The sequence below is a fragment of the Triturus cristatus genome, chromosome 2_2 (assembly GCF_964204655.1).
Source record: "Triturus cristatus chromosome 2_2, aTriCri1.1, whole genome shotgun sequence".
In the NCBI taxonomy this organism is placed as follows: domain Eukaryota; kingdom Metazoa; phylum Chordata; class Amphibia; order Caudata; family Salamandridae; genus Triturus; species Triturus cristatus.
In genome coordinates, this window is record NC_140582.1 from 920,078,071 (window position 1) to 920,097,806 (window position 19,736).

General features: G+C 42.8%; 1 protein-coding gene across 1 annotated transcript in view; it reads left to right on the top strand.

The window, feature by feature from the left end:
* The window catches only part of SEL1L3 (SEL1L family member 3), a 714,608-nt gene that overhangs the window by 394,953 nt on the left and 299,919 nt on the right, over window positions 1-19,736 (top strand). Inside the window, exon 15 of the mRNA XM_085642308.1 lies at window positions 3,054-3,230. Within this exon, the coding sequence (XP_085498434.1) occupies window positions 3,054-3,230 (177 nt within the window). The remainder of the gene's footprint in view (window positions 1-3,053; window positions 3,231-19,736) is intronic.

Genomic DNA, 19,736 nt, shown 5'->3' on the forward strand with positions numbered 1-19,736 from the left:
GAGGCAGCAGCGAGGCAAGGGGCACACGCAGCAGCTGGTGGCCGTGCGGCGCGGGGGTGTCCCACAAGTGGGTCACAAATAGCTCCATCTGCGGCTATTGCAACTTAGTGACAGCAATAAATCCAAAGTGCGGCGCCAACCACAAGGGGCACGGAGTCACATGGACCCCCAAACAAGCAGTACCTTTGGAAACGTAGTCTATGATGACACATGGCGTCGTGGAGGTGAGGTGTCAGTACCGAGGTTGAGGCTGGCTTCCTGGCTGCCACAGGGGAGGTGAGGCATCGTGTCCGCGAGGAGGCAACGTGTCAAATTTAGGACAGGGGAAGTCAGTTGCGTCGGTGGTGAGGCGTCAGTTCCAGTGCGGCGATGCTAAGTTGGCGAGTTCTTGGAGTCACCCTCGGCGGTTATCGGCACCGCTATAACAGCAGGAAGGCACTGTCGGTGACGGAGTTGGTCCGAGCGCTGGCGTCAGGAATGCCGATAACTGCAGGCTTTGTTAGGCGTCAGCAGGTGTCAGAGCTGCAGTGTAGGCCAGGCTGTGTGTCATGCACTTCACGAGCAGTGCTCCTGGCCGTGGTGCAGGTTGCGGCATCACGGCGGCATCGCTGATGGAGTCGGAGATTGCTTTTCTTGCTTCTCTTAGGTTTCTTCCAGCTTCCAACAGCAGGAACAAAGGCCCAACACTGAAACAGGCACCTCCTGGCAGGTCAGAACTCTCAGAGTTGATGTCTTTGTGTCCCTGAGACCTCAGAACAGGAGGCCAGAACACAGAGGCCCTTGGAGATTCTTCTTCCATAAGGTTCAACGGCAAAGTTGCAGTCTTTGTCCTTTCCTTGGCAGAAGCAGCAACAGTAGGCCAACCCAACACAGCAAAAGGGGCAGTGCTCCTCAAAGCTCCCCTGCTCTTCTCCTTGGCAAAGGTTCCTCGAGTCCAGAAGTGACCTAAAGTTCAGGGCTTTAAGGTCCGCTACTTACACCCCATTTTGTCTTTGTTCTCTTTTTGCAAGGGTCTCTGAGCCCAGTCCAAACCATTTCTTTCATCACTGATGCAGTATGACCACAAGGGTTGGAGACAGCATTGTGCAAGGGAGACAGGCCCTCTTCAGGTGCCAAGCCCCATTCTGCTCAGTTCTGAGTCATCCAAGAAGGGCCAGGCACACCTCACCCCTCCACCCCTAGCGGCTTTCTACAGTGAATGCACATCCCTAGCCCCTGTCACTCCAAAACTAGACAGTCAATCCACAAACAGGCAGAGGCACACAGAATGGTTAAACAAGAAAATGCCTACTTTCTAAACTGGCATTTCCAAACACAAAATTTAAAAACCATTTTTACTAAAAGATGTGTTATTAAATTTTGAGTTCAGAGAGCCTAAACTTTATCTTGTCCCATTGGGAAATTATACGTGTACGAGTTTAGAAAGTAACTCCCATTCTATCCTATGGGACAGATAGCCTTTCAATAGTGAAAAACAAAATTGTCAGTATTTCACTATCAGGACATGTCACACACACTAGTACATGTCCTACCTTTCACATACACTGCACCCTGCCCATGGGAGTACCCTGGGCCTAACATACGGGTGTCTTACATGTAAGAAAAGGGAAGGTGAGGGCCTGGGTGCACTTGCCAGGTCAACATGGCAGGTTAAAACTGCGCACAGACACTGCAGTGGCAGGTCTGAGATACCTTTTATGGGCTACTCATGTGCATGGCACAATCAGTGCTGCAGGCCCACAAGTAGCATCTGATTTACAGGCCTTGGCAAACTCAGTGCAAGTTACTAGGCAGTAAATTGAATATGCCAATCTGGGAGAACCAATTGTAAAAACAATTTACACAGGGAGCACTTGCCCTTTGACTCTGATCAGCAGTGGCAAAGTGCCCAAAGCATCTAAGCCAGCAAAAACGAAATCCAGCACAGCATCAAAAATACAGGAGGTAGAGGCAAAAAGTCAGCGGAAACCATGCCAAAGATGTCAAATCTAACACACTCCATTACCTCTGAGTCAAGTTTGCGCTATATAAGAACTGTAGTAAAAACCTAACTAGGCAACAAAGTGAAAACAAGCCTCACTTAGCAGGAAGCCATTGTGAGACTAGGGGCAGCCCCCAAAAGCAGCTCATTCTACAGCAACACTGCCATTGTGAGCTCAATGCCCCCCCGGCAGAACACGGGGCAAAGACGCACTCTCTGACTTCACTCAGCCTGGCACTGCAGAGAGGCTGATTCACTGATCATGACCTGGGTGAGATCAGCTGGTGAAGATGAGTGCAATGTGTGTGTGTCATGTTGGCTAGTGCTCTTCCATCTCTGGTGCTTCACAGCAGTTTTAAGGTCTTCTTAGAGTTTCCCGTTGCTCAAATGGGTGTAATTTATGATATTTATACGTTTCCCACATCTTCATTGCTAGATTTTTGCTCACAATAAAGTGTCACTCATAGTCGTTGAATGTCACTCATAATAACACTGACATTTTGAAAATGTCATACATAAGCCATCTGAAACCTTGGCAGCTATGGGCAGGACTGATGATGCGTTGCGACACAAAGGCAATGCAATTCTGATATCCTTATATACACAAAACCTAGGAAATTGCATCAGGAGAAAAGGAAACCATGATTAATTGGGAAAGTACAGTAGGGAAACTAAGGATTGTTACCATATTGGATTGGGTAAATATATTTCCTTCCCAAGAAAGTGTGGGAGGAAGAAAAACCAAGAACATGGAGGTACACAGATACCTCCTCACAACAAGCCCCCCTCAGGATCAGAATCGAGGCGCTGAGGACAACTCTGGCAAACCAACTGCAGTGAGGTAAGCAAACAGAATGAGTGCGGCAGCCCACCAGCCCTCCCTGCACCGTCATAGCAGGAGAGGTGCTGCACGTCACGCCCACCGGAGCCTGCATTTGAAGGTGGTATCAGGTACGACTGCAGCGATACAACATTTTTCAGTTTTAGAAAGCATTGTCTGCTAGCCATTTATAACTCTAGTTAATGTCATATGTGTACATTTGCCTATAATGAGTGTGTATTTCATGAATAGGGTTCACATCAGGCTATGAATGGACTTGGGTGGTATTATCATGCAGTTAAGAAGAATTATACCAAAGCAGTGAAATACTGGACAAAGGCAGACAAAATGGGAAACGTTGATGCAGCTTACAACCTCGGAGTCCTGTATTTAGACGGAATTCATCCTTTACAGCCCAACAAGAATGAAGTAAGTTAAATTTTGCTTTCTTCTAGTATTTGGCACAATATACCGTTGAAGCTTATATCAATATATTTACTCTGCCCAGTTCCAAGAGTACACAAATGTTCGACATAACAATGTACTGATTCCTTAATGATTATGTAATATTAATTCCCTGTATCATTTATAAACACGTTGTGTGCATTTCCACATTAGTGGCTCTCAAAGGCTATGTTATATTTTGAATTATCTGGATGTATCACAGCACTGTTGTACCTGTTGAACTACAGTCCCTCTTCCATGTAGTCTCATGTTTTGTTAGCAACATCTGGTACCTCCTTCCTTACCTCATCTCCACTACATACCTATCACCTGATTCTGTTCCAAAATACATGTAATATATCCACAAAGTGATTCCAATCTCCGCCACGTTGTCCCATGCTCTATCACTCTTTTCTTCAACAATTGCCTATGTACAGACTTCACTTTTGCCACTCAGCCTCTTGCCACATATTTTAGATCAAGCTCTTACTATTCCAAACCAAACATGAGGGCATGCAGTGCCCATCATCAACGTTTATGAAAGTCATGCTGAGTCACACTACTTGCTAATATCAGCCTCTGCCTCCCCACCATTCACACGGTCATGGCATTTACTAAACCATCCTACTTCAAAACACTTATCTTGTGCCAATAAACACCCGTCTCCTCTCTGAAACCCCAGCTTTTCTTATTCCCCACACCCTCACTCAAATCTATCAAGCAGTCCTCACTCCAGGCAAATTCTTTACTTTCATTTTTATTGAGGATCCAAGTATTGAGAACATTCTTTTTTCTCCTTCCACATGCTACCCATAGGAACACTTTCCACATTCACACTCATTCACAATCCCGACATTCATTCATCCCTTGCTCTGGCTCTCAATCTGAGTGGACCAGTTTTACAGTTCAGTAAATTTGACCATATTTTTGTCCAAGGTGATATTACCAATCACTTTTGAGTTTTCGTACTTTGTATACAACACAGCGTTTGGAGTAGGATCTATTGCACCTGAATTCTATACATTTTCATTGGTTCCAATCAGTTTTCCCCATGCAGATTTCCCCAGGTGTTGCTTGTCTAAATGTGCAAAATGAGTAATCACGGTTAAGCAGTATTGCTGGAAAACTTCAGATTTCCAGGTGTAGTTGCAAAGATCCAAGCTCAATATTTCTGGCCAATATAGAATTTACTTTCACCTCTTGAAACCCGATTAATTCCAGCGCAAAAAAACTCTAAAATGGCTTCTCTCCACCCTCCAATTGGCACCTTTTTGTGTGAGTGAATGATTTATAATTCTTGTTTACCTAAGGCCGCGTTGCAATACATTATTTTAGTAATGCTTCTGTAGGATGATTTCTGCCAGTCTATGGACTCTTGGCGTTGATGTGCCTCACAGGACAAGTGACAACATTTCTATAGAACAAACTTATTTAGTCACATATTAGAATTTCTTTAGCGCATTTATAGAAAGCAGTTGATAGGTAACAGAGGCAATACTAAAAGGGATAGACGCAGTATGGACACGTGTGTGTGTGTGTCCAAAAGTCTAAATAAAATAAGAGATAGAGAAATTATAATTATCGGTATAGATTACTAAATTCAATTTGCGAAGCTGAGAACTGCTTCAGGGTAGGCTTTGCTGCAACAGGAATGGAGCGCCCTCAATAATCTGCATATTCAAGTTTCATATAAAATTGATTGAGACCTCTGCAGAGATCAATAATATAATACAACAATAACATTTCAGAAATAACCACAAAACATACAACCTCCTTCTGACAATTAGAAAAACATGAAAATACAATTTATCTTTTTTTAAAATTTGAAAGTTAATTTAAAAATATCGGAAGAAAATCCCTAAAAAATGTAAATACCATATAACAGGTGTGTGCAGATGGAGGACTTGTAACAAGATGCATCAATTCTTGTTTATTTGATATATTAAAATGCCCTATTAAAGGATATACAAAACGCTTTCTAATATCTCTCAAAACTGGACAGATATGAAATGCATAAAAAAGATTTTGGGGTCACAACTTACAAAGGCTGTATGTCTCAAAATCCGGGGGCTGGCCTCTCCATCTGTAAAAACTAAAGCACACATTGTACCTATGGGGAATTTTATATAAAAAAGATGAGGTTGTAAATGCCCAAAACTATTCATAGCAATACAACTTCTATATGGTCGCAATCTTTCATATCAAAGGAAATACTTATTTTATCAATTTGAACTTTGAGAAAATGACATAACTGACAAAAAGTCCCTACTGCAATTAAAACTCTTCAGTTCGAAATTAAAATTAGCATAAAAAGTCATTTTATCAGCCAGTTCCGAATCTAGATTTCAGTGACATGGCTGGCGCTTGAAGAAGCCTAAAGCCCCACCGAATCATGTTTGCTGGAGCTTGCACAAAAATGCTGGATAAGCCTATCCCTAACCTAAGAATTTGGACTGGAATTGCTGAGCTCAGACTTCAAAGTTTTCACAGAATCTTCCCTTCATATAAACCTAGGAAGGGCCAGCAGGATATTAGAATATATTCCTGTACATAAGTGAGAGTACGGGGGTATCTTTAATTTATAAATATGTAATAAATTATTAAAATGCCTTTTCCCCATACAATTATAGAAGTTATAAAGGGCTCTATAATGGGCCTGGGCTTTTCCCCCTAAATTAGTAGAATGGAATTTGTGGGAGAGATTAGTATTACAAAATCTGCCCAAATAAACATAGTTATCAACACCTCTATTTTTTCTTGACCAATGTATCAATTAAATATACGCAAAAATAACAATTGATGCACAGAATGCAGAACAATGTCATACATTCACCCCAGTACAGAGATCTGGGCCTAAATCCATCGTTTTTTTGCTCACCATGCCTTTCCAGTTTGAACCCAGCCATATGCAAATCAGTCTTGACCCTGTGCCTCATAGGAACAGTCCAGCCCGAACTGCCAAGCCAGGTCCTCCCTGGACTGGAACCAAGCATCCTAGGACCGGTTTCGGGGTTTCACGCCTCTTCAGCCAGGATAGCTTGATTCCAGTGGCATGGAGAGCACGGGACTCACGTCTGAGCATACCCGTCCCACTCGGGGTGACAAATGCAAAAACAACAATTGATGGACAGAATGCAGAACAATGTCATACATTCACCCCAGTACAGAGATCTGGGCCTATATCCATCATTTTTTTGCTCACCATGCCATTCCAGTTTGAACCCAGCCATATGCAAATCAGTCTTGACCCTGTGCCTCATGGGAACAGTCCAGCCCGAACTGCCAAGCCAGGTCCTCCCTGGACTGGAACCAAGCATCCTAGGACCGGTTTCGGGGTTTCACCCCTCTTCAGCCAGGATAGCTTGATTCCAGTGGCATGAGAGCACGGGACTCACGTCTGAGAATACCCGTCCCACTCGGGGTGACAAATGCAAAAACAAAAATTGATGGACAGAATGCAGAACAATGTCATACATTCACCCCAGTACAGAGATCTGGGCCTAAATCCATCGTTTTTTTGCTCACCATGCCATTCCACTTTGAACCCAGCCATATGCAAATCAGTCTTAACCCTGTGCCTCATGGGAACAGTCCAGCCCGCACTGCCAAGCCAGGTCCTCCCTGGACTGGAACCAAGCATCTTTGGACCGGTTTCGGGGTTTCACCCCTCTTCAGCCAGGATAGCTTGATTCCAGTGGCATGAGAGCACGGGACTCACGTCTGAGCATACCCATCCCACGCAGGGTGACAAATGCAAAAACAACAATTGATGGACAGAATGCAGAACACTGTCATACATTCACCCCAGTACAGAGATCTGGGCCTAAATCCATCGTTTTTTTGCTCACCATGCCATTCCAGTTTGAACCCAGCCATATGCAAATCAGTCTTGACCCTGTGCCTCATGGGAACAGTCCAGCCTGAACTGCCAAGCCAGGGCCTCCCTGGACTGGAACCAAGCATCCTAGGACCGGTTTCGGGGTTTCACCCCTCTTCAGCTAGGATAGCTTGATTCCAGTGCCATGAGAGCACTGGACTCACGTCTGAGCATACCCGTCCCACTCGGGGTGACAAATGCAAAAACAACAATTGATGGACAGAATGCAGAACAATGTCATACATTCACCCCAGTACAGAGATCTGGGCCTAAATCCATCGTTGTTTTGCTCACCATGACATTCCAGTTTGAACCCAGCCATATGCAAATCAGTCTTGACCCTGTGCCTCATGGGAACAGCCCAGCCCGAACTGCCAAGCCAGGTCCTCCCTGGACTGGAACCAAGCATCCTAGGACCGTTTTCGGGGTTTCACCCCTCTTCAGCCAGGATAGCTTGATTCCAGTGGCATGGAGAGCACAGGACTCACGTCTGAGCATACCCTTCCCACTCGGCGTGACAAATGCAAAAACAACAATTGATGGACAGAATGCAGAACAATGTCATACATTCACCCCAGTACAGAGATCTGGGCCTAAATCCATCGTTTTTTTGCTCACCATGCCATTCCAGTTTGAACCCAGCCATATGCAAATCAGTCTTGACCCTGTGCCTCATGGGAACAGTCCAGCCCGAACTGCCAAGCCAGGTCCTCCCTGGACTGGAACCAAACATCCTAGGACCGGTTTCGGGGTTTCACCCCTCTTCAGCCAGGATAGCTTGATTCCAGTGGCATGGAGAGCACGGGACTCACGTCTGAGCATACCCGTCCCACTCAGGGTGACAAATGCAAAAACAACAATTGATGGACAGAATGCAGAACAATGTCATACATTCACCCCAGTACAGAGATCTGATGGGGTGATGGATCAAACCCAGATCTGTTGACTGGGTGTGAGTGTTTGATTGGTTCTGATGCTCCGTCCATCACCACCCCCTTTTGCACCGCTTTGTTCGCCATAAGTTGGCAGGGTATGCTCAGACGTGAGTCCCTTGCTCACTTTGCCACTGGATTCAAGCAAGCCTGGCTGAAGACGGCTGAAATGCCAGAAACCGGTCCTAGGATGCTTGTTTCTTTTCCAGGGAAGGCATGGCTTGGCAGTTCGTGCGGGACTGTTCCCATGAGGCACAGGGTCAGACTGATTTGCATATGGCCATGTCTGAACTCGGGTGGCAGAGTGGGCTAAAGTACGGTGATGGATCAAACCCAGATCTGTTGACTGAGTGTGAGTGTTTGATTGGTTCTGATGCTCCGTCCATCACCACCCCCTTTTGCACTGCTCAATTAAATATACCTCTTCTTTTTCTACCCCGAAAACTACAAGTGTCTGCCCACCTAAATCCTTAGTTCCCACAGATTTGTTTGCAAATCTAGTGAGCTCAAATCAAATAAAATGATGTAATCTGCATACATAAGAGTGCAGAGGATAAGACCCCAATCTTGGAAGAACATTATTCACCTTCAAAAATTGTAGACGGAAATCAGGCATGTAAATCAAAAACAGCAAAAAGCATGTGCATACAAATACAAAAATAACAATTACATTACTAGATCATATAATCTCTCAAGACAACTGTATTTTGATTTTAATATGAACATATTTGATCAAGGCGTCTTATGTGCTTTTATACCTCAGGCAATTTGGTGGCTCCTGGAAATCTGAGGTAAATGAATACAACTTGTACCAGATTTACTGGCTGGACCAGGCCACTATTCAACATATATTTTGCCTGGGTCCTAGTGAGCTTGAGGCACAAAGGAAATATCTAAAAACCATTTTTATAGCAAAAGGAATTAGAACAAACCCTGAATCAATTTTATTCTGCTTCAGGGGTGCTACATGCAAAATGATTGGTCATATTGTAAAATATTTAGACCTGGCCACTAAGTTATGCGAGAGTGTAATACAGAATGTTTCTGTGGGAGTATACGTATTAGGAGGTTTCACTGCATAAAGATGTACTATATTAATAAATATTTTTAGCAATGGTAATTCAGACGATTGCTATGTGATCACCACATCTTTTCTTGTTCTTTCTTCCCAGCATTTTGAGACTGAATGGACTCAGTGCATTGATCCAGTGTGATTAGTGGTTCCAGTGTTAGGTGACAGTATTCAATTTCCATTTTCTGGCTTGAGAGCATTGCATTACATAGTCACTACTTTCTCACATTTTTTGCAATAGAATATGCCCTTCTGTCTATCTTTGTGTCATTAATAGATTACTACCAAGAAGCGAAATAAGCAGAATAAGATATCCTCCCGCTTTCGAGACCTAGGCTATATTACTGCGAAGCGCCTGATCACTAAGAACTGGAAAAGAGGAGAAGCCCCTGTTGCAATTAGCTGGGAGAAGTCATTTCTTAATTGGGCACGAGCAGAGTGCAGGTCTCCGCAAATTCCCAGCAGCCCAGCCTTGGGATACGTTGCTGAATAGCTTCACACAACACTGCAGCACTGACGGTCAGCCCCCGCACACGTCCTCCACCAATGTGAACCCTTAAGCTCTGTGCCCCAGCGGCTTGACACATAGATAATAATTGTGCGTAATGCAAGGCTACTGCCCTTGGCGATCATTACCTGTTCTTCATTTGTTGGCCTGTAGAGCATGCCGTGTGACTGAGGGTACTGTCTGGTGCATCTTGGGTCCATCTCACACTATGGTTCCTGATGGGGAAGGGAAGAGGCGGTTTCTTGGAAGTCAGCAATATCTTACCGGGACACCCGGGGGTTGAGGATTTAAAGGCTAATTTTGAGTTGCAGTTGTTTTATCTATTGTTTCTTTTTCTTTCTGTTGTGGTTGCTGTTTCTATTTTATTTTTCCCCATTTGTGTTGTGGATTCTTTATTGACACCTTATAAGGTATGTGCATATAGTTTCACGACGAGTTGGTACAACTCAGTACCAGCATACACCAATGTTAACCACCACTGAGGTTCAGTCCACTATGCTAATCATCGATGTTTAGCTCCCCTCATGTGCAAGGCGGTAGGTGATACGTCGGCGTTGGCATCCCATGTGGCCATGCTGAACATGGTGGACTATGACATAAGAGGTGATCTGTCATCAATTCCTTTACATAACCATTACATGGTAACTCACGGGCATGTTTTGAAATGGACACATGGTCAATCGCTGGGTATGCCTGTTAAACTTCCTTCTGGCAATATTTGGCGTAAGTCCTCTACGGTCTGACATACTAGCCAAAAATGCTGTTGTACCATACCATGTACTTCTTCATCTGCTTGTTACTGAGTATGCTGTTTATTGAAAAATGGAAAAAATGTCAATAAAGATATTTAAAAAAAAAAATTAATAGATTACTACCAAATTATTGTTGCTTGCAAAAATCTATTCACTAATTTCCATCAATTTATCACTTTGTTTATCCACAGGGTCACTATGCATTTCATACAAACTAACTAAAGTCAGTTTTATTACATATAGGGGTCCAAGATCTGCCAGGCCAACATTTGTTTTATTCATATCAATTAGAAGTTTTTTTCAGGAAACAATACCCATAGACAATTACACAATTATCACAGATACAAAAAGTAAAAATATTTTTTTCAAACAGTACACTAACAGCACACTAATATCAACAATATAAAATTAAGTAAGTAAGTACGCATATTTGTTGATGAAGTTCAATTAAAATCAAACTCCATTTCACATGTCTAGTTACATACCGCAAAAAGTCACAGCTTAAACAAGTCAGCCGCTTTAAAAGCCGTAGGACAATTCATAAAGTGCAACATGCATAATCCTTCTGGTATCTTCTAACAACAAAACATAAAACTCTAATAAAGTCCTAAGATCGTCTTAGAGAATTTTTTTTAAAGGGCTAGTGATCATCCTTTCCATAGGAGCAGTCCTTGACAGGTTCCCTTTCCAGCTTCCATGTCTTCAACAGACTACTGAGATGCTACTGAAGTTGAACCAGAGTGATCATCCTTTCCATAGGAGCAGTCCTTGACAGGTTCCCTTTCCAGCTTCCATGTCTTCAACAGACTACTGAGATGCTACTGAAGTTGAACCAGAGATAAATGAATCTTCTAGTTGTTGCTGTCTCAAAGGAACAGACACCAGCCTCTCTGTATTTCCATTCAGTATTATATTGACTGTTTGGTGGAACCACCATCGGAACCTGTCTTATATTCATCATATTATATCATATGTTAAGCTGTTCAAAAGAGTGTTCCTAACCCCAAAGGGATCTGTTTACCAACCTTCTTAAGGCATGTAGATGCAGAGAAGCTACACAAATGCCTCAATTTTATTCATTTACCTCAAAAGCATTATTTCCACATCTATCATTTTCACCCTTAGATTATTATTCCACTTTAGTCACTGCCTCCTTAGCAGAGTTATCTTCAGATTTGTAAGATTGTCTTGAAGTTGAGGTTATTGGTCTTTGGTAATGCTTTTTATAAGTTTAGGTGCACTCTTTTCCCTAAAAAAATGATCATGGTCTTACTAATCCACTATTGAAGTGTCATAGCAAAACCTAATTTGTGTGAGATGGAGTGTAGGCATAGGTATCAGGCTCACATGACATTTGCACTCCACCAAGCCCTTCAGTTCCCCTTTCCAAGAATTAAAATATGGACAAACTTGACTTTGGAGAAATTAATTTACTGATTTTTATGAAAACATAGAGACAAAGTTCAAACTGAGATAAATGTTTCAATCCTGTGTTACCTCATTTTTCTTCAAACAATGAATTCACCAGATATTATAATATTTTAGTATTTCCGCAGCCTCCTGTTGCCCTTACCTTCTGGACTAAGCTCAGACGTCCGCATGACCCAGCACCAATATGTTTGGGGGGCTTCATGGTTAAGCACTATTTTTGTGTTGTAAATGCTAAAGTTTGGGCAGTGCAATACCACACATGAATAATATCCAAAGTATATTTCAAAATAGAGCTGCAGCATTCCCAAGTGCCCCTCTACTGAGGAAATCTCCTAGAACCTATCCCCCCACACAGGCAGTAAACATTGCACTTCCCTGGAACCACAGGCACCTAAAATAGCTCAAAGTAAAGAAATGGAAATTGCTGCTCACTCGGAACTGAATGATTAGCCTCTAAAGCAGTGGTCTTCAAAACATTAAATGTCGTACCCCCCTAGTGGGGGGGGGGAATTATCAGGCCCCCCTCGGAATTTTTCAATATTATTTTATTAAATTGGCATTGTTTAAATATGTCTACACATATTCAAACATTGCATTTACGTTCTGTTACCATTTTAAAAATATAACCAAATACATGATTTCAAACATACTATTCTCGCCAGGCAGGCCTTACTAACATGTACAAGTATCCACAGTGTGACTATTAGAAGTGCGGGTGAGAGGTTTGAGGAATATTTGGAGTCCCTTCCCTTTTGACACCTCCTGGCTAGTAATAAATGGCAAAAGATGTTAGTGATGGGCCATTAGAGACCAGTTTGAAAACCACTGCTCTAAAGCCATGCATTTTAATTACCCTCCTAGCTACCACTGAAACTACACCTCTACAGAGGAACAGAAACAACGAAGGCTAGGAGCTGGAAATATCAGCATTCAACACACAACTGATCTTTCTGTGGAGCAGCAGTTTGAAATAACAGATCTGTTGAATTTATGAGGGCCCCCTAGGGCCGGCTCTAGGGCGGTGTGACAGGTGCCACCACACTGGGTGCTGGCCTCCTGGGAGCGCCGTGTTTGTAAGTCTATTCTGTTTTTAAAGCACCTAATGCGGCTTTCCTTTCCTCCGGCAATTACCGGGCCTCACAAAAATGTCAAGTTAACTCCAGTGATTAATGTTCTTCAAGGAGAGAGATTGGAGTTTTGCACATTTGATGGTTTGACTTATGTGAAGGTAGTGCAGAGGGTTAATATGCCTGCTGCAAAGAACGTGTACCATGTAGATTACAGAGTGCATATAATGTAAATAGATCAGCAGGTTACTGCTTTTTGTTACTTGCCATTTATAATTTAAAATTCTAATATAGAACAGTGAGGTTTTAACTTTCATCATAGAGCTGCATGCACCCTGCAAAGTATACATTAGAGCATAGATTAATTTTGCAAAAAGGGTTAATTTATTATTCTTATTATTAAAGAAAACTCCCATCTATGCTGTTTATTTTTCCACGCTGAGTTTGTGCTTCTCCACAACAAGCACTCCTAAACTATACGGCCTACCAGTAAGGATGACATGTGACTCCTACACTTTTAGTCCTTTGGCTTATGTAACATTTCCTATAAACTGATTTACACACATATGTTTGATTGTCTCTGTGTATTGTGTGTGTGATGCAAAGTGCTCTGACATCCTTTACTGATATGAGTGGCGCTATATAACTAATTCAATTCATCTCTGAAAGAGAGTGGTTATGGAGACTTGGTCATTGTTAAAGGGTGCTAGTGAGAGAATCCGTAGTGGAAGTGGTCATTTGGGGGCGTCAACTAACATTGTCGCACTGGGCGCCACCAGCGCTAAAGCCGGCCCTGGGGCCCTCACATAAAAAGGGTCTGACGATTTCTTCTCCACCCGATAAAGTTGCCAAGTAAACAGACTCAGCAACTCAATAACCCATTTAATTCAACCAAAGACTATTTTGGTTTTTTACCATTTGTTCAAATGCTCAGCCACATCATTCTTGCATATTTCAATTTGTCATTTACACCTATAGGTTTATCAGTGTAAACAAAAACGACAAGTTTGTGTGGCAATGCAACATTTCACTCACTATGTCAAACTGTAAAGAGCTCCAATATTATCCTGATATGGTGTGCCCTAGACAAAACTCCAAATATGTAGCGATCTTCATTCAGCAGACTTTCCAAAAGATCCAAGCAAATGGTCAGTCAGCACTTCTCTCCCCTGTGATTAATCAGCAGCCGAAATTTCTTAGGTGCACATGATGGTGTATCTTTTATTGGCAGAATCATCAAATGTATCTTTCATCAAAAATCCTTTCTAATGAAGAATCATTTATGAGAATATTTTGTTAGGTTTAGAGACAATAGTGTTCGACTTATAGCATGACTAGTACTGTTGGAAGTCTAGGATATGTTGAAAGATATTGAGATGAATGGACTTGTTGATTGTACATTACATACATGACCTATCAACCCTAAAGCTGAGCGATTATGTAGGTGACAACCATAATTACTGACCACAAGGCAGGAGGACAATTTGTCAGATGCGAATAAAGAGAAAGACCTACTATGGTAAATGGAGATGTATAACATTAATAACACAACCATACATTTTTCAGTGAATAATTAGGCAGTCCACACTAGCTGTTTCTGATCTCCTCACTCCTCGCCCTTGAAAAGTGCATTGTCTTCATTTATAAGGGGGCTGTAGTAGCAGTCTGTGATCCGCACATATGAGTAGTTCATGTCTTTTTTTGAGTTGTATGACTCCACAGTAGTAGCCTATGTCTATTATCCAGGATTTAAGCTCCTCCTTGGAGTCATGTCTGTCCACAGTGAGATTGCATGTCCTCCTTGGAGTCATGCATTTATTTATTTATGCATATTTATATAGCGCAGACATTACTCTTTTAAAGGGTGGGGGTTGAAGGAACTTTGCATCGGCATTTCCTGATGGTCTGGAGTTGTCTAATGGTTTGAGTGTATCCGCCAGATAATGGCGAATTAATGTGTGCAGGTCTTTATGGGTGATTCACACTGTCTTGTGGATAGCCCTTGCTTCAATTGGCAGCCATTGAGGAGTGATCAGCATGGGGGTAATGTGGTCATTTCTTTTGGCCCCATAGATAAATTGGGCCATCAAGTGTACAATAGCTTTCAAGGAGGTGAGGTGGGTTTTGGGGAGACCAGTAAGCAGAGAGTTGGAATAGTCTATTGTGGATAGCATCAGTGAAAAGGAAGACATTTAAGATCTTGTTCTGGGATGTAATGGCGGATTCGCCACAGAAGACTTAGTTGATAGCAAGCATTTTTGGAGATAGTGCTGATTTGGTAATGTAACTTGAGTCTTTTGTCTAGAATGACTTGGAACTGTCTACAATGGTGAGTTTACTGTTGAGAATGTTGTGTGTGTCCATACAGGATTGCAGCATAGGTGTTGATTTCGACTGGGAGATGAGGAGAAATTCAGTTTTAGAGGGGGTTCAGCTGTAGGGTATCTGAGATTATCGAGTCATGAACAGTGTTTAGGGGGGTGGCGAGCAGCGAGGTATTGTCCTGTGAAGAGACCTTTAGATACAACTGTGTGTCATCTGCATTGGGTGATAGGAGATCCTTGACTTCTTAACAAGGACTTTAAGTGGCTTAATGTAAAGGTTGGATAGAGTTGGGGGTAAGGACCCCATGGCCCACCATAATAAGTGAGGACAGACAGTCATACATTTTTACTCGCTGTGACTGGCCTATGATGAATGAGGTGAACCATTTCAGGGCCATGCTATCAATGCACATGTAATTTTTGAGTATGTCTAGGAACGTGTGGTTGTTGACTGTGCCGAAGGCTGATGAAAGGTCAAAATGATTCAAGAGGCAAGATTTGTCTACAATTCAAAGAGCACTATCAATCACCTGTAGTAGAGATGTTTTTGTTCTGAAGCCCTGTTTGAAACCAGTTTGGAATTCATTGAGGAGGTACTTGTTTTTGATGTGTTGGGTGAGCTGCTCTGCTAAACATCTTCATTGATTTTTGAGAGGAAAGACAGGTTGGAGAGCGTGCAATAGTTGTTGAGATCATTGATATCAACAGAGGTTTTTTTTTAAGAGAGGGATGGCTTGTACAGTTTGGAGGCAGTCAGGAAATGTTCCTTGGCTAAGAGAGAGATTGGGCAGTTTTGTCCACTGGGGTAGCATGAGGGTATAGAGATATTTTGCAAGACCACCAGGGACTGGGTCTACATAGTGATTTTGTGATTTTGAACAAGTGACTCTGTAATGGAATGAAAATGTTGCCAAGTCTCTTTGGATTTGCACGCCAGCAGAGAGTTAAGGTGGACATTATGGTGCAATAGGCTTCAAATTGTGAAGTAAAAGAGCTGTAGAAACTCTTTTTGCTTTTGATAGTGGGTCTACACATTTCCTGGATGCGAGTGTGGAGGGGTTGTTGGTGGTTCTTGAAGAATACAGGCCCCAGCTAGGCCCGCAGAATACAAGGGTTCGCTCTCCTGTAACAAAAGTTAGAAGGAAGTTGGCACGGAAGCTGCAAATACAAAGACAAAGTTTATTAACCCTTAAGGGTGGTCCTACAACCCATACAACACTCTTCAGTATTGCATAGAGTAGCACAAAGAACTTGCGTACGCGGTCCCCTTTTATACACAACAGAGGGGCTCATAAGTGGGTGGATACAACATGAGGCAAAGTTCTTTACCTTTTATGGACATTTTTGATACAGAATCAATATGTGGGCGGGGACAACAATGTCCTGAGCCCGCGAAAACATGGTCAAGCAAGGACTAACTGATTACAAATGGGGTCAAGTCTGGGCATGCGCCAGACGGACAAAGGAGCTATTTATAGACTGTTACTAGGCAGATTACAAGAGCAACTAGCGAGAAGGAAGGACTCTTCTCGTGCACAGCAGGTAGGGGAGACATGACAATACAAAATGGAGTCTAGACATTAGTCAACATAAGACAAGGAACATTGTCTAAGGAAGGGGAATTCATGTCTTTAGTAAATGCTTAATCATATCGCCATTTTAATTTTCAACAGACGACCCTTTCAGCATTTACTGAAGACATTCGGCTTATTAGGATAATCATCATAGACATCAATTTTCATCATCTCTTCCACCTCTTTGGTTAAATATTTCTGATGGGTAACATTGGCAATAGCTTTCTTATCAGGAATGCAAAATGACACACATAAAAAACAGAGTAAAGGATCGCATTGGACACAGATGCAACAGGAAAACAGAACTGCTACAATAATGCAGAGACCAGTCAAAACCTTCCATCCCCATGTGGTGATCAAGGCCCAGAACCATCCAGAAAAGGACCAAGTGCCATTTTCTGTATGGATCTCAGCTGCGATTTTATGCAATTTATTGATAGCGTTGTAAACTGATGCCGTGTGATCAGGAATAAACACACAGCAACTACTTCCGATAATTTTACATGCTCCACCTCTATCAGCTAACATAACATCTAGGGCCTCATGTAGGTAGCCAAATACCGGTCGGTAACGGCCGATTTTCGGTAATTATACCGTTACCGACCGGTATTTAGGCTTGTGGTATGTAGGGGGACAATTTCTGTATTCGGAATTTACCGAATCGGTAAAATTACCGAATCGGTAATTTTACCGATTCGGTAAATTCCGAATACAGAAATGAGATGTAGGGGGAGTGTGTGGGTGATGTTTGGAGTCGGTATTTACCACCAACTAATAGTTGGTGGTAAATATAGAATGGATGTGGAAATGCATTTCAGAGCGCCTAGAAGTGTGCAATGTGGCAGACATACATGCCCTTAGGGCATGTATGTGTGCCACATGTGCACACATGGCCGTTTCAGGGGTGCAACAGGGTGTCAATGTGACACCCTGCCACCCTTGCATGTGTTCCCCCCATTACCGAATCGGTATTTACCGATTCGGTAATGAGGCATACCTTCCCATCAATGGGAAGGTATGCCTCATTACCGAATCGGTAAATACCGATTCGGTAATTACCGACTCACTCCGATTCGGTAACATTTACCGAATTTTTACCTACATACACTTTACCGATTCTTAAATACCGATTCGGTATGATTCGGTATTTTAGAATCGGTAAAGTGTATGCCACCTACATGAGGCCCCTAGTACCATACGATTCTGTAATGCAACAATTCTAGTAATTTGTAATTCTTCCGTAAGATTCCCAAGAGCAGCAGCGGTTTGATTCGTCACAGCCTCTACGACTCTTGTCAATCTTCGAACCTTCCTACTATTTAGGGCAGCTCCAACAAAGAAAAACAATCCTAAGTTAAAGTCGATATACTGCTGTAAGCTAGTATCAGTTTGATCAACATCATCAATAGATAGAGTACGTTTATACCTATGCACAGTTACATTGTTCAGCAGCTTCAAATCTTTATGATAGGATGCAGGTGCTAAGAATACAGGAGGTAATAAAAACGCTACATAACATACTCCGGACCAGCCGGCTGGTAAACGATAATAACCCTTATTCCCACATACGAAGTATGTATTATGGGAGGCTTTGAAAGTACTATTATTTAGCCCATCTATATTCAGGACAATAATACAATCACTAACACCAACAGGAATATGACCCACACTCTGGACAGACAGGTCCGCTTGAGCTTGTGCCACTTGAATCACAAAGCGCTCTTGTCCTGTAGTGTCTCTGGTGTTCGTGAAAATGTAGGGAATCGATTCATTGTCTGGTCGATATTCTTCCCATTCCCATATTGTCCCATTCGCTTGTGGATAGCCATCTTTATCTTGATGACATTCCCTATTAAGTCTGAAAAGTAATCGTCCCACTGTAGGTTTCCGTGTGGCAAAAAGCAAAGTGTACCATGCTCTACAAGAGCCATTATGAGAGAAAGGAAGAGGTATGAATGGCGTTCCTCCTTTCTTCTGATGAGCTGGCATCATACCACATATCCAACAGTTCGTAGCATTCGTAGCAACATGGGTATGATGCAACATCTGGATGAAAGTGTTATTCAAATAAGACTGACGATGCTTCAATTCTTGATACGGAAGGGTATAAAAGTAGTGCTCCTCAGGCACTGGAGTCGTCAAAACAAGCAACTCCCGGGCAGGAGTCACATCCTCAACAAACCATGTGGTTATACCAACAATAGCTACAGTGATAATAAAGCTTGTCGCACAAAGAACCTTCTTCTTTTCCATCTTGCAGTAAAAGGTCAATATCTTCCTGAAGTAAAAGGTTGTCAGAACTCTTCCCCTTAGGCAGCAGTTGATTTCTTCACCAGCGGGCCAAGACGGGTGTCGCTACACTAATGCAGGGCTGATCCCCCCCCCTTGCCTCATTGGCTCTCCGTTTCACTAACCTAAGGGCCGTTCTGACAACGTATCTGGGTACAGAAAAGGGAAAATCACTTCCTTGGTCGAAGATGATATCTCCCTCCTCCATGGATCGCTTGGTCCGGGAAGAGCTCCTCAGTGTCGTTCGGTTCCACAGCACGGCCTTTCTCCGCGGTCAGGATTTCTCGATGGTCGATCAACACAGCAGGATCCACCAGTCCAGACGGCACTTTACGACAGTGCAAGGAGTGGATCCAGTTCTTCCGATTGGAAACTCGCACAGCTGTCCTCGTTGCGAGCAAGACTTGCTCAGGACCAACCCATCTCGGTTCCAGACTGTTCGTCCTTTCGAACACCTTTACCATTACCAGATCGCCAGGTCGGAGGTTATGACCTTCACCTGTGGACCGATCAGGGAGCGCTTCTCGAACCTGTTGATGAATAGAAACCAAATTATCCGTTAACTGTGCCAGATAATCACTCATCATTACACAAGGTACATCATACATTGACTGCGGTTTTGGTGGACCCCAAATATTCATTGGGCGTCCAAACACAATCTCATA